Raw genomic sequence first — 14,997 nt, forward strand, 5'->3', positions numbered from 1 at the left:
GTATCAACCCTTTTGTCTTTCTCTAAACTCTATATGTATCTTCCTTTGCCTCCCTGTCCCAGAGTGCTTTGCTCTGAACTGGAGTTATCATAAACAATTAACTGGCTGATTTAAGTCATGTGTACTGTCTCAATCAGTCAGACGTCACAGTGCGCCTCAGAATCCCTAGCTTGTTGCGGAGAAAGATAGAAAACTTGTGTCTTCAATCCAAAAAATAAATGCTCTATAGACCAGAAAATTCCAGGGCCCTGCTTTTTCAAAGTAATTGAACAACATATACTTTATGTGCCTCTGATTTATCGGAACAAAAGGCCTGTGTTGGCTAAAATGAAGGCCCAGATCCATCTCATGGGAAATGTATTGATTTACATTTTTTATTGCATTACTAGTTTGTTGACAATGGTTTCATTGGTCAGTTGGTTGGTCACAAGGCTGGCAAGCCATCATCTCCGTGTCCTTTACGGGTGTTAAACATTTAAAATAAATTAGGATCGTTAACAACTAGGAAAAAAACGTTTTTTTGATGGGGTTTTACACAAAATGTAAATCAGAGTACAGGGAGGTACTGTGAGACCCAAACCATTGCTGGCAGTAGCACAGGCCCCCAACAACAGACATTAGACAGGTAATCACAGTGCTGATTACAGAAATGATTGCAGTTCAAATGCAGCCATTGTCATTGGTAGAGGATGTCGGCTTCAAAGCCCTGATGGCATATCTAGAACCAGACTGCAAGATGCCATGTCGAAAAAAACTGACGGCCCGGATGGAGAAAGTTCTCTTCTGGCTGTGCCGGGTGGAGATTATAACAGTACATGGCCAAGATGTTCAAACGTTCATAGATGACCTGCAGGGTCAAATAATAATAATCACAGTGGTTGTAGAGGGTGCAACAGGTCAGCATGTCAGGAGTAAATGTCAGTTGGCTTTTCATAGCTGATCATTCAGAGTTAGAGACAGCAGGTGTGGTAGAGACAGAGTTGAAAACAGCAGGTCCGCGATAAGGAAGTGCACATCCGGTGAACAGGTCAGGGTTCCATAGCCGCAGGCAGAACAGTTGAAACTGGAGCAGCAGCACGACCAGGTGGACTGGGGACAGCAAGGAGTCATCAGGCCAGGTAGTCCTGAGGCATGGTCCTTAGGCTCAGGTCCACTGAGAGAAGAGAAAGAAAGAGAGAGCGAAAGAAAGAGAGAGAGAGAATTAGAGGAAGCATACTTAAGTTCACACAGGACACCGGATAAGACAGGAGAAATACTCCAGATATAACAGACTGACCCTAGCCCCCCCAACACAAACTATTGCAGCATATTTACTGGAGGCTGAGACAGGAGGGGTACCATGTACTAACCACTTAGAACATGGAGGAGAGGCACACAGAAGAGAACGTAAAAACGGCATTAACCACTATCGTTGCTGAGTGGGAGGGGGTCTAATTCAATCACTTTATTCAATATGGAAACAATCTGATTGGCATCTTACTTTTAGTTTGACGATGACGACAAAGAATAGATTAAAGGACATGTTAAGCTGCTTGGATCTCATTTCTAAGTACAACTGCACCAGGGCAGTCATTGATTCACATGCCGCTGTATAAACGTCAAAGCCAGATAAAGGCCGTTTGGACAGCCTCACGCACACCAACATTTATCTGTCTAAATGATCACGAGTCCCATCAGGTCAGCTCTTCTCACTCCCAACTTTCTGTTCCCGTAATGTCGTTCACCAAGCCAAGCCTACTCACAACCTATTTAGGTTGCGCTGCTTTTCTTGTTATGGTATTTTGGTATTTTATTAGGATCCCCATTAGCAGTTGTAAAAGCAGCAGCTACTCTTCCTGGGATCCACACAAAATATGGAACATTAATAGACAACAACAGCTCAAGGACAGAACTACATAAAAACGTTTTTTAAAAGGCACATGTAGCCTACATATCAATACATACACACAAACTATCTAGGTTAAATAGGGGAGAGGCGTTGTGCCGCGAGGTGTTGCTTTATCTGTTTTTTGAAACCAGGTTTGCTGTTTATTTGAGCAATATGAGACAGAATGGAGTTCCATGCAATAATGGCTCTACATAATACTGTACACTTTCTTTCTTGTTCTGGTTTGGGGACTGTGAAAAGACCCCTTCTGGCATGTCTGGTGGGGTAAGTGTGTGTGTTAGAGCTGTGTGTAAGTTGACTATGCAAACAATTTGGGATTTTCAACACATTAATGTTTCTTATAAAAAGAAGAAGTGATGCAGTCAGCCTCTCCTCAACTCTTAGCCAAGAGAGACTGGCATGCATAGTATTCATATCATCCCTCTGATTACAATGAAGAACAAAACGTGCCGCTCTGTTCTGGGCCAGCAGCAACCTTAACTAGGTCTTTCCTGGCAGCACTCGACCACACGACTGGACAATAATCAAGATAAGACTAAACTAGAGCCTGCAGGACTTGCTTTATGGAGTGTGGTGTCAAAAAAGCAGAGCATCTCTTTATTATGGACAGACCTCTCCCCATCTATACAACCATTGAATCTATATGTTTTGACCATGACAGTTTATAATCTAAGGTAATGCCAAGTAACTTAGTCTACTGTTGTGTCTTTGGCTATATGACATGCTATTCTATAAAATCCTTTCTCTGTAATTGATATTACCTGATTGAGGTAATTATGTAAATGTAATTAACTAGAAAGTCGGGCCACCACGAAAGAGAGTTTATAGAGCTGTTATCTTCCGAATAAACTCTGAAAGACCTAGTAATATTTTACATCAATAGCAGTCAATATTAATCGTCACCTTATTTCAGTCTCATCTGAACATCGTAGAATTTTTGGTTATCTTCACAAACAAGTTGAATCAGCAATACAAAATTGGGTTTAATTATTTATTTACTAAATACCTAACTAATCACACCGAATTATATATACACAGAATGAATCATACCTTGATTACAAATGATGTCATAAAGGAAAATGTCCCTTACGGACGGAACAGATATGACAGCTGGTTACACAAAGAAAAAGGGGTTGGGTTTGAGTGAAAGAGCGGGAAGACTGAGGAACAAAGGGAGAAGCTCTGCTATCGTAAATACAGTATCTTATGCATTCTAAATTACCGCCCATTTGGAAAAGGAAAATGCAATAAATATTTACTCTGAGCTGCGCTTCGGTAGGTTGGTCGTAGATGCTGGCCGTGTTGGCCAACAGAGATCTTCCTGTCCTCGGAAGAATGTCACTGGTGGTAAATTGGATTACGTTGTAGTATCGTCGTTGTGTGTTAGACTGGATACGTCGTCCGTTCTTTCCGAGCCCATGTTTACAGCTGCTGTTGCTAACTCAATGGCTAGGATGTCTCACTTCTGTAGTGAATAAGAGTTCAAAGTTTATACCATTCACAACCAAAGCTCACGCTGAGGTTGGCTTAGTTTTGTAGTTGACATCTTAGTCCTTTTCAACGTATGGACCGTCGTCCTATTGTCCTCAGATCAGATAGTTACATTTTCGTCAAGGGCTTATATAGTGGAGGGAGAGAAGGGTGTGTTTCATAGTTTATAACCCATGTCTCTTCACAGGGGCGGGCCACTGATTGAGCAGAGCTCTAACTTTATGAAAACCCAAATCTCTCATTTGGAAGCTAAAATTACATTGAATCTTTTCACAAATAGTGTCATATTTAAACATTTAAATTGCACAACAATTCCATGTGAATCTGATAACTAGAATGTGTAGACTTTCCCAGATACAGTTTATGTCGTACTGTCATCAGTCATAATGTCTCAGATGTCAACGGAACTGACATCATATTCATTAAGTACCCATGCATATTTTCAACTGGTTCTATAACCGAAATACAGTATGGTTCCTTTCCCCCACTTGTTTGATGTTCCCAGACTCTCTATGTTTAACAAAGGCTATTCAAGAGTCCTTCAGTAGAGTCAGAGAGAGAGGGAAGGGAGAAAGGTATTTATTGGGAGGTCATAAACCTTACCCACAGGCCAATGTCATGACACTACTCAACTTGCTCAACAGCCATACCATTCATTACCAGATTCAGCTGAGGTCTAGAACTTAGGGAATGATTTGTACCAAATACAATGCTCTGAGTTTTAGAGATGTTCAGGAACAGTTTACTACTGGCCATCCATTCCAAAACAGACTGCAACTCTTTAAGGGTTTCAGTGATTTCATTAGGTGTGGTTGCTGATGTGTACATCAGCATACACGGACACACATGCTTTGTTTAATGCCAGTGGCAGGTCAATGGTAAAAATAGAAAAGAGTAGAGGGCCTAGAGAGCTGCCCTGCAGTACACCACACTTTACATGTTTGACATTAGAGAAGCTTCTATTTAAGAAAACCCTTTGAGTTCTATTTGATAGATTGCCGTATCGTCGATTCAGAGCTGAGGTCGAAAAGCCATAACACAAGTTTGTTCAACAATAGGTTATGGTCAATAATATCAAAGGCTGCAATGAAATCTAACAGTACAGCTCCCACAATTTTCTTATTATCAATTTCTTTCAACCAATCATCAGTCATTTCTGTCAGTACAATACATTTTGAGTGCCCTTCTCTATAAGCATGCTGAAAGTCTGTTTACAGAGAAATAGTATTGTATTTGGTCAAACAATTCTTTCCTATAGTTTGCTAAGAGCTGGTAGCAAGCTTATAGGTCTGCTATTAGAAAGAGGAAAGGCTGCTTTTACCACCCTTTGGTAGCGGAATTACTTTGGCTTCCCTCCAGGCCTGAGGACAAAGACTTTCTTCTAGGCTCAGATAAAAGATATGACATATATAAGAGTGGCTATAGAGTCAGCTACAATCCTCAGTAACTTTCCATTGAAGTTGTCAATGCCAGGAAGTTGGTCATTATTGTTCGTTAACAATATTTTTGTTGGTTGAAAACAGTGGAGGCTGCTGATGGGAGGACGGTTCATAATATTGGGTGGATTGGAGTCTATGGAATGGTATCAACCATATGGAAACCACATCGTTGATGTGTTTGATCCCATTCCATTGTCTCCATTTCAGCCATTATTACGAGCCGTCCTCCCCTCAGCAGCCTTCACTGGTTGAAAACACTATAGGCTAATGTGTCACACAACTCAACTGTCTTCATGTCTACTGGGGAAGCTAGGTCAGGGAGGGTAACTGTAACTGACTGACTATTTAGTCTGGTGTCCTCAGTACCCTCAGTCTGCCAGGCTGCTCTGCTACCACAGGAACCCCAGCCTCCAGCAGGTAGTAAACCCCCTTACCCTCCCTCTCTCCAAAAACCACTGTCCCTGTCCCTGCACTGTCATGGACCAATGGGTAAATGGAACATTAGAAACATAAGCGTGTGCAAAACGATCCCTATTTCACAGTTTACTGTCTGTGAGGTTCACGGAGGACCGTTGAGAGAGAGAGATGGGAGAGAGAAAGGGAGTGAGAAAGAGAGTGTGAGAGAAAAAGAGAGAGAGGAGGGAGAGGGAAGAGCGGGAGAGGGGAGAGGGGGGAAGTAACCTCAGCATGATGTAAAGTAACCAGTGACTGTGATTGTTGGGAAGAGGCCTGGGGTGTTCATGTGTGTTCATGTGGTATGCGCGTGTGAGGAGGGGGGCATGCATGTGTGTGTGTGTAGACATGAGTGAAGAGGGACTGGGGCATATCGCACAATGCTGGTGAGATGCTTTACGTAACAACGGTATTCATCAATAAGACAGAGATGCCATTGTGCTTTTTGTCAGGACTTACATAATCTATTTATTGCCAGAGCCAGGCCTGTTCAGTGGCAGGAGAGATGGAGCAGTGGCATACAAGGTAGGCATGGTAACCCTGGGCCTGGGGGAGCTGCTGCATGCTCTCGGAACAACTAGTATGCAGAGTTTATCATATCTAAAACAACACACCTCTTCAGGTGTATTTTTATTTTGAAAATCATACTCCTGTATACCTGTATTTCTACTTGATTATTTATGTTTATTTCAACACATGTCAAGCTGGATGTTGTGTCAGAAACCTTTGGACAATGGACAGTACAGTATGTTTGCTCTCCTTTGAACACCTAACATGATCCCTCTTCAAATACAAAACATGAACACACACACCTGTTCACCTCATTTTTAAACCATTGGTAGTTAACAAAAACCATACTCATCACACACTCTGCTCTGAAAACATAATGACCTGAGAACAACATTACTCCTCTGTCTAGCAACTCTATCATCACTAAACATGACATGAGCACAAAAACAGCACCTGCCTGTTCCTCAATTCTTAAATTGTCTGGCTTTCATTGTCTCGCTCTACAATCTGTATGTGCCTCTCGATTAATTCTATTTAATTCAGCCCAGCCCATCGGATAAAGGAAGGCTAGCAGACTGACCCCATTGCAACCTCTTTCATAGTCCTTTTTTATTTATTAGGAAAAGATCATGTCCACAATACATGTGAAAAGAGTGGTGATTTGTGGATACTCCTGGTATCATATAACGTTACTGAACAAAAATATAAACACAACATGCAACAATTTGTTACAGTTCATATCAGGAAATCAGCCAATTGAAATAAATTCATTAGGTCCTAATCTATGGATTTCACATGACTGGGAATACAGATATGCATCTGTTGGTCACAGAAAATGGGCCTCACAATTGGCCTCAGGATCTCGTTGTGGTATTTCTGTGCATTCAAACTGCCATTGTTAAAATGCAATTGTGTTCGTTGTCCGTAGCTTATGCCTGCCCATACCATAGCCCCACCGCCACCATGGGGCACTCTGTTCACAACGTTGACGTCAGCAAACCGCTCGCCCACACAACGCAATACACGTGGTCTGGTCTGCGGTTGTGAGGCCAGCTGGACGTACTACCAAATTCTCTAAAACAATGTTGGAGACAGCTTATGGTAGAGAAATTAACATAAAATTCTCTGGCAATAGCTCTGGTGGACATTCCTGCAGTCAGCATGCCAATTGCACACTCCCTCAAAACTTGACACATCTGTAGCATTGTGTTGTGTGACAAAACTGCACATTTTATTTTCCCCTGCACAAGGTGCACCTGTGTAATGATCATGCTGTTTAATCAGCTTCTTGATATGCCACACCTGTCAGGTGGATTATCTTGGCAAAGGACAAATGCTCACCGACAGGGACGCAAACACATTTGTGCACAACATTTGCGAGAAATAATATCTTTGTGCGTATGGAACATTTTTGGGATATTTTATTTCAGCTCATGAAACATGAGACCAACACTTTACACGTTGCGTTTTGATGTTTGTTCAGTATCTATCCACTGTACATTAGGACATGGGACGCAAATAACACAATTGCTTCAAGAACATCATACATAACATTTTGGATTTCCATTTGAAGTAATTGTTCATGAAGGTACTAAAGGTCTGTGCGTGCATTCTGTCCGTTAACCAGGAATGTTCTATTTCCCTCTGAGGATTACCATCACCTCCCAATCTAAAATGGTTGACTTTGTTCTGATGGCAAATTGGTGCTTTCCACTATCATGACAGAAATAGCCCATTACACTACCGTGACAGTAGTACATCTGCTCATTTCTAATAATGATTAGATATTGTAATTGTTCGCGGCATGGTCGAATTAGAAATAGGAGAGGAAGCCATTGGTGTCGGTGTGCAACAAGTAGTGAAGGAGAGGCGAGAGAGTGACAGAGCTGGTCTCACCCTGACTATCACATTACCTCAGTGCTCATTAAACATGAGCCTGGCCTGGCCTCTCTCCACGGCCCCTTCCGCGCTCCCTCTCCCTCCTCTCACGTACTCTTCAAAGGGACACGCCCTCACTACGTCACACAACGCCATTATTCTCCACATCACAACTACTCTCCTTGATTCAGTGAACTGGTGAAGTGTGCTCTGGGTAACCAGGTTCAAAGTGTATCCAGTTACACGGTTTCAAAAAGTATGGTTTCATTTGGACACAAAAAGGGTGGGGTATTGTAGTTGCCTGAAATAATATTTGTGAAGTGATACTAACCCCATATGCCCCCCTCTCACTTGGCACGTGCCTTACGAGAAAGAGTGCAAGCAGTTCTGTAGTTCCGTAAGCAGCGGAGGCGCTCCACTGTGCCCATTATACCTGACTATCTGCAGTGTTCAGAGCGGAAGGCCTGCCGAACGACCTCCGACCTCGGGCCTTATCTTGCCCCTGGTGTTTGTGCTTCCACACTAACATAACGCATACCTTGTCATGCCATCGAGTCAGTGGCCTACATGTAGAATTAACTGGTCAACTGAACAATGAAAACAAGCCAAAATGCAGAGACAGGGAGTAAAGTGATACTTGAACTGATCAAAATAATTTGCCCATTGGTGTGTTTCAGCTTTGATCATTTAGCTCAGTTGCATGTTTGCCTTTAAATGCTTGCAAAAGTGTAATGTTAACACCAAAAGACAAATACCATGCTAGTTCGCCATTCAACTAATACCTAAACCGTCAATCTATCTAATCTAACGGAACAAATAAACCCACCATTAAGTGTACAACAGTCTGTACATTCAGAGAGGGAAATGGGTAATATCATTCACAAGAGCCTGCGTTAAATGTGGGGATATTGTTGCGTAATCATGAAGAAATACACATCCCACCACCTCCTCAGCAATTATCTAAAGAAGCATTACCTCTGAGGCAGTATGGCAATGCTGAAGAACGCTGAAATTGCACATTGAAATGAGCTCATGCACCGTTCGTTGTAATAACTCCTTTTATGGCCTCTGAAAATCAGTGATGTGCAGCTTTCTAACTGGTTTGGCTCCGCCATTTTGAGAGCTTGGGCAATCAGGTGCCTGAGGCAGAAGAATAATACTGTCTTTCCTGTTTGCGTTGTGTGGTGCTTCTGCTGTGTCAGACAGTCCTCCGAGTCTTTCTAAGAGTGGATCTCACTAACTTTGGGGAATGCTCTCTCTCTCGGTCTCTCTCTCTCTCAGTCTCTCCCTCTCTCTCTGTCTCTCCTCGTCTGTCTGTCTCTCTCTCTGTGTGTGACAGGTCTGAAGAGTGTAGTCTGGCCAACAAAACTAGGCCACAGCGTGATTTCACATTTGTTACACAACCAATAGCATACGGTCTGTCCTGTCACAATGTGCATCTATTTATCAGAGTCCCAGAGTCCCAGAGTCCGAGCTCAGAATGCAGTCCATTCACTGTAATATACAGTCAGGTCCAAAATGATTGGCACACCTTGGTTCTGATTAGCAAAAAAGACTGTATAAAATAAATAATACAAATACTGAGCTACACTGAGTGTACAAAACATTAGGAACACCTGCTCTTTCCATGACCTAGACTGACCAGGTGAATCCTTGAGAAAGCCTTGATCCCTTATTGATGTCACTTCAATCAGTGTAGATGAAGGGGAGGAGACAGGTTAAAGAAGGATTTTTAAGCCTTGAGACAATTGAGACATGGATTTTATTTGAATGCCATTCCGAGGGTGAATGGGCAAGACAAAATATTTAAGCGTATTTAGGCGGGGTATGTGTGTCAAGAACTGCAACGCTGCTGGTTTTTCACGCTCAACAGTTTCCCGTGTGTATCAAGAAGGGTCTATCACCCAAAGGACATTCAGCCAACTTGACACAACTGTGGAAAACATTAGGAATGGTCTCCTAATATTAAGTTGCACCCCATTTTGCCCTCGGAACAGCCTCAATTCGTCGGGGCATGGACTCTACAAAGTGTTGAAAGCGTTCCACAGGGATGCTGGCCCATGTTGACTCCAATGTTTCCCACAGTTGTGTCAAATTGGCTAGATAGCCTTTGGGTGGTGGACCATTCTTGATACACACGGGAAACTGTTGAGTGTGAAAAACCCAGCAGCATTGCAGTTCTTAACACAAACCGGTGCCCCTGGCACCTACTATCATACCCTGTTCAAAGGCACTTACATCTTTTGTCTTTCCCATTCACCCTCTGAATGGCACACATACACAATCCATGTCTCAATTGTCTTAAGGCTTAAAAATCCTTACTTAACAGGTCTCCTCCCCTTCATCTACACTGAGTGAAGTGGATTTAATAAGTGACATCAATAAGGGATCATAGCTTTCACCTGGTCTAAGTCATGGAAAGAGCAAATGTTCCTTGTGTTTGGTTCACTCAGTGTCATTATTATTTATTTGATACAGTATTTTATTGCTCATCTTTATCAAGGGCGCCAAACATTTTGTGCCAGACTACCTGCAGTATTCCAACACATTAAATGCAGTGTATTCACACAGTGATTATATGACGTAAGAAAATGTTAATAATTCATAAAAATTCACACGGTAGGAAATGTTTTCAGCATTTTTGTAGACAGTATTTTTGTAAGGCAATCTGTTTGTTTTCTGCTCAATATCCAAAGCTGCGATTTTTTTTCCTGACAGTTTTGAACCATGCACCTGCAGGATCACAAATTGGAGGTTGAGGCAGAGATCAGGCTTTGCAGTGGAATGAAACAGTGAGAGGCACCTGTCGGCTTGAGGCAGCTATTTTCCACTGTGATAGTAAATAAACAGCACACATGACATCAGCTTGCAGAGCCTTAGGTAGACAGGAGAGCGGGAGAGTCCAGGGGCGAAGTGAGGGGAGAGCGGCTAGGGGGAGAGACATTCATCTTGCATGTGTTTCCGTTTCACACCCTGGATATCTTTTGGGTTTGCTTTTGTGTGTGGGGATGCGTGTTTGTGTGTATGTGTGTGTGTGTTTTCTTGTGTATGACTCAGCTCAGACTAGGTCTATGGTAACACAGGGCTGCAGATGGAGATAGGAGAAATGCCTGTTAGAAAGAAACAGTAAAGAGGAAGTGAGCACTGGGAGGGACAGTATGGCGACACAGCTGAGGATCTGAGATACAGGTCTGGGCTTTGACCAAGAGAACGGGTGCTGTGTGCTCCACATGCATTGTAGTGGAAATACACTGTCAGTTTTGGGGGTATGATATTTTGTGTCCCTTGTGTGTGTCTCTCTCTACATGTTTGTTTGAGTGTGTATTTTAGTATCTGCATTTTGTGTGTTTTGTGAGACAGAAATGAAGCAGCTCAACTCCACTTCTCGGTTTCCTCTCGGGCTCCTATGCTCTGATTCATCATGACTGTGTTCATTGATCATGTCTCTCCTCTCCCTCTTTTGTTGGCAGAAACGGGGACCTTCAGTTTCCTGAGACGCACCACTGCGAGGAGGAAACGGAGCAGAATATAGCCCAGAGAGGAGGCAGACAAGGCGTGAAGGACTGCCCTGGATGACTGCTGTCACCAAGATAGGGAGCGGTGACGTGAGAGCCATGAGGGAGGAGAGCGAGGGGGATTTGCTGCACCTACACATCATCCCCGAACACTGTCTTCACTAACACCTCCATCCCCATTCCTGCTCCGTAAGTTTCCTCAGGGGGTGACCCCTGATATGACCCCCAGCACCTGTGGAATTAGGCAGTCCAACCCAAGCCCCAGCTCCAGGCTCTGTGTGGGCATCCCACCATGTCCTGGTAGAGCTCTGTGCCAACGCCAGTTCCAAATCCTGGGATGAACCCACAGAGGACCAACGCACAGCCTCTAGATCACGAGGAGAATGAAATATTCCTGAGTCATTCCTGCTCTATGGTTCTCGTTTCCCTCTGTTTGCTCTGAGTGGAAGGTGTCTCTCTTGCTTCCCATCAAGCCCCTGCAGCTTTGAAGATTCCAACGTAATCCTATTCCTGCTCTGACATCCATCCCTCTCTTCGTTACTCTCTTATCTCTGTTCCTTTTGATCTTCCAGATTATTTTAGTTTGACCCCCCCATACGCGCCCCCTTTTGCCACCCGGCACGTTCTCCTCTGTGATCACCACGTTTTCCTCGGTGTTCACCGCGTGGCAGACGACCATGGGTTGCCGGCAGAGTTCGGAGGAGAAGGAGGCGGCGCGGCGCTCCCGGCGGATCGACCGCCACCTGCGCTCGGAGAGCCAGCGGCAGCGGCGCGAGATCAAGCTCCTTCTGCTGGGCACCAGCAACTCTGGCAAGAGCACCATCGTCAAGCAGATGAAGATCATCCACAGTGGAGGCTTCAATCTGGACGCCTGCAAGGAGTACAAGCCCCTCATCCTCTACAACGCCATCGACTCGCTCACACGCATCATCCGTGCCCTGGCCACGCTCAAGATCGACTTCCACAACCCCGACCGCGCCTATGACGCCGTGCAGCTCTTCGCCCTAACCGGGCCGGCCGAGAGCAAAGGGGAGATCACAGAGGAGCTGCAGGGGGTCATGAAGCGCCTGTGGGCCGACTCAGGCGTGCAGGAGTGCTTCTGCCGCTCCAACGAGTACCACCTGGAGGATAACACTGCCTACTATCTGAACGACCTGGACCGCATCTCCTCCAACGAGTTCATCCCCACCGTGGAGGACATCCTGTGCTCCCGCGACATGACCACGGGCATCGTGGAGAACAAGTTCACCTTCAAGGAGCTCACCTTCAAGATGGTGGACGTGGGGGGGCAGCGCTCGGAGAGGAAGAAGTGGATCCATTGCTTTGAGGGCGTGACCGCCATCATTTTCTGTGTGGAGCTAAGTGGCTATGACCTCAAGCTATACGAGGACAACCAGACGGTAAGGGAAGCCATTGGGCAACACATGCAACATTAGCCATTACACAACCAGCCAGTTCCTGTCCACACTCTGTCATCACACCCTTGGGGCCTGCTGTTAGATATGGCACTGTGGTGTTCTCCTTTTCACACTTCTCAGGGTGCATTACATCTAGGGCCACACTACTCATTTCTGCAGAGTTTAATAGACATCATGTGACTTAAAATGGCAGGGGCCCAAGTTGACCTCTAGCATGTGTCCTCAAAATGTTGGAGTTAAAAACAGGTAAATGATCAAGTGACAAACCCTATCTAACCCTTCAACGAGGATTATACTGTATCTGACATTCTGTGTGGATATGATAGCTTTACCCCATGAAAGCATGAAAAGGGAAGACTATTCCTAGATAGAGGGCTAAAAGTTTATTTATTTTTAGTTGTATTTATTTGCACAAAAAAAGGGCTACCTTTTGTGAGAAGCATTAGGAGCAGATAACACAAGAGCACGAGCCTGATGTTATCTCTGCTACGTCAACACTACTCTATACCGCTCTTTACAACCTCCTGCATTTCCTGCATCTAAGGATGAGTCGGACCACAGAGTGAAGGAAAAGCAGCCAACAATTGCTCAGCATATGTGGGAACTCCTTCAAGACTGTTGGAAAAACATTCCAGGTGAAGCTGGTTGAGAGAATGACAAGCGTGTGCAAAGCTGTCATCAAGGCTATTTGAAGAATCACTTTTCTGGTGACTACATAATTCCATATGTGTTATTTCATAGGTTTGATGTCTTCACTATTATTCTACAATGTAGAAAATAGTACAAATAAAGAAAAACCCTTGAATAAGTAGATGTTCCAAAACTTTTGACCGGTAGTGTATATACCTTCCTGTGGCCTGATAATTCACATATAACATAAATAAGACCAGCTATATTAGGCACTCGCTGATTTAGTACATGAAATCAATTATTTTACATTTTAGTCATCTTATCCAGAGCGACTCACAGGCTCAATTGCCTTGATCAAGGGCAGATTTTTCACCCACTCTACCCCGGGATTCAAACCAGCGTCCTTTCAGTTACTGGCCCAATGCTCTTAAAGCTACCGGCTGCCCTTTTTAGCGAGTTATAAATACCTTCTTGAGAGGATAATGCAGTTAGGTGTAAATTGAGTTCATAGTGTAAGGTGTGAGGGTGTACCTGTGAGAATTAGCAGCTTGCGATGGCACTGTTCAGCTGTAGGACGTCACAGGTGCACGAACAATTGACTGAGAGGGGGGTGAAGAGAGAGAAGGAGAGGAAAAAAGGGGATTGTTTGGAGGAAATCAGAGGCCCCACCCTTTTCCTCCCCTTGTCTGGACATTATTTCTGAACTCCGGGTGTGGTTGGCAGCCACGGCTGATTTGGGCCCTTATTAGTGAAGTGTCTGTTGGAACAGTTTCCACAGCTTTCCCCATTATTGCAAGAGGCTTTTTCAACCCAAAGTGGTATGAAGGTTTGAGTGATGACCATGAATAATATTTCATTAATTAGATGCTATGTAATAGGCCTACACAGTGGCCAGTGGCCTACACAGTGGCCTACACAGTGGCCTAGTGCCCCAATCAGCATCATATGAAGTATTCTGTTTATAGAAACATTTGTTTCTGGTGCAAACTAAGTTCTGGTGTATTTCAAGCCTTCAAGCACATACTATGTTAGAAATGACAAAAACAGCTCTAGAAGTATTAGTGTCTGACTCAATGTAGTATTATGTCTCAATGTGTCTCATAAATCCTTGGAGGAAGATGAGAATGCATCTGAAGACAGGGAGACAGGCAGAAAGGCAGGGAGTCAGAGAGGGAATCAGAGAGGCATGGAGGGAGAGAGGGAATCCGAGAGGCAGGGATTCAAAGAAGGAATCAGAGAGGCATGGAGTCAGAGAGGGAATCAGAGAGGCATGGAGTCAGAGAAGGAATCAGAGAGGCATGGAGTCAGAGAAGGAATCAGAGAGGCATGGAGTCAAAGAAGGAATCAGAGAGGCATGGAGTCAGAGAAGGAATCAGAGAGGCATGGAGTCAGAGGGAATCTGAGAGGCAGGGAGTCAGAGAGGGAATCAGAGAGTCAGAGAGGGAATCAGAGAGGCATGGAGTCAGAAAGGGAATCAGAGAGGCAGGGAGTCAGAGAGGGAATCTGAGAGGCCGGGAGTCAGAGATGGAATCAGAGAGGCATGGAGTCAGAGAAGGAATCAGAGAGGCAGGGAGTCAGAGAGGGAATCAGAGAGGCAGGGAGTCAGAGAGGGAATCAGGGAGGCATTGAGTCAGAGAAGGAATCAGAGAGGCAGGGAATCAGAGAGGGAATCAGAGAGGCAGGGAGTCAGAGATGGAATCAGAGAGGCATGGAGTCAGAGAGGCATGGAGTCAGAGAAGGAATCAGAGAGGCATGGAGTCAGAGAGGGAATCAGA

The 14,997-nt window shown here is 44.4% G+C and overlaps 1 protein-coding gene across 3 annotated transcripts in view; it reads left to right on the forward strand.

The window, feature by feature from the left end:
* The window catches only part of gnaz (guanine nucleotide binding protein (G protein), alpha z polypeptide), a 44,097-nt gene that overhangs the window by 17,059 nt on the left and 12,041 nt on the right, over positions 1-14,997 (forward strand). For 2 of the 3 annotated variants that reach the window (XM_024380608.2, XM_024380610.2), the window contains exon 2: positions 11,130-12,574. In XM_024380608.2, coding sequence (XP_024236376.2) covers positions 11,852-12,574 — 723 coding nt within the window. In that variant the 5' untranslated portion in view covers positions 11,130-11,851. Of the gene's footprint in view, positions 1-10,793; positions 10,926-11,129; positions 12,575-14,997 lie in introns of those variants that run through there. The other variant, XM_024380609.2, reaches the window with a different exon arrangement.

Source organism: Oncorhynchus tshawytscha, linkage group LG20 (assembly GCF_018296145.1).
Source record: "Oncorhynchus tshawytscha isolate Ot180627B linkage group LG20, Otsh_v2.0, whole genome shotgun sequence".
NCBI classification, from domain to species: Eukaryota; Metazoa; Chordata; class Actinopteri; order Salmoniformes; family Salmonidae; genus Oncorhynchus; species Oncorhynchus tshawytscha.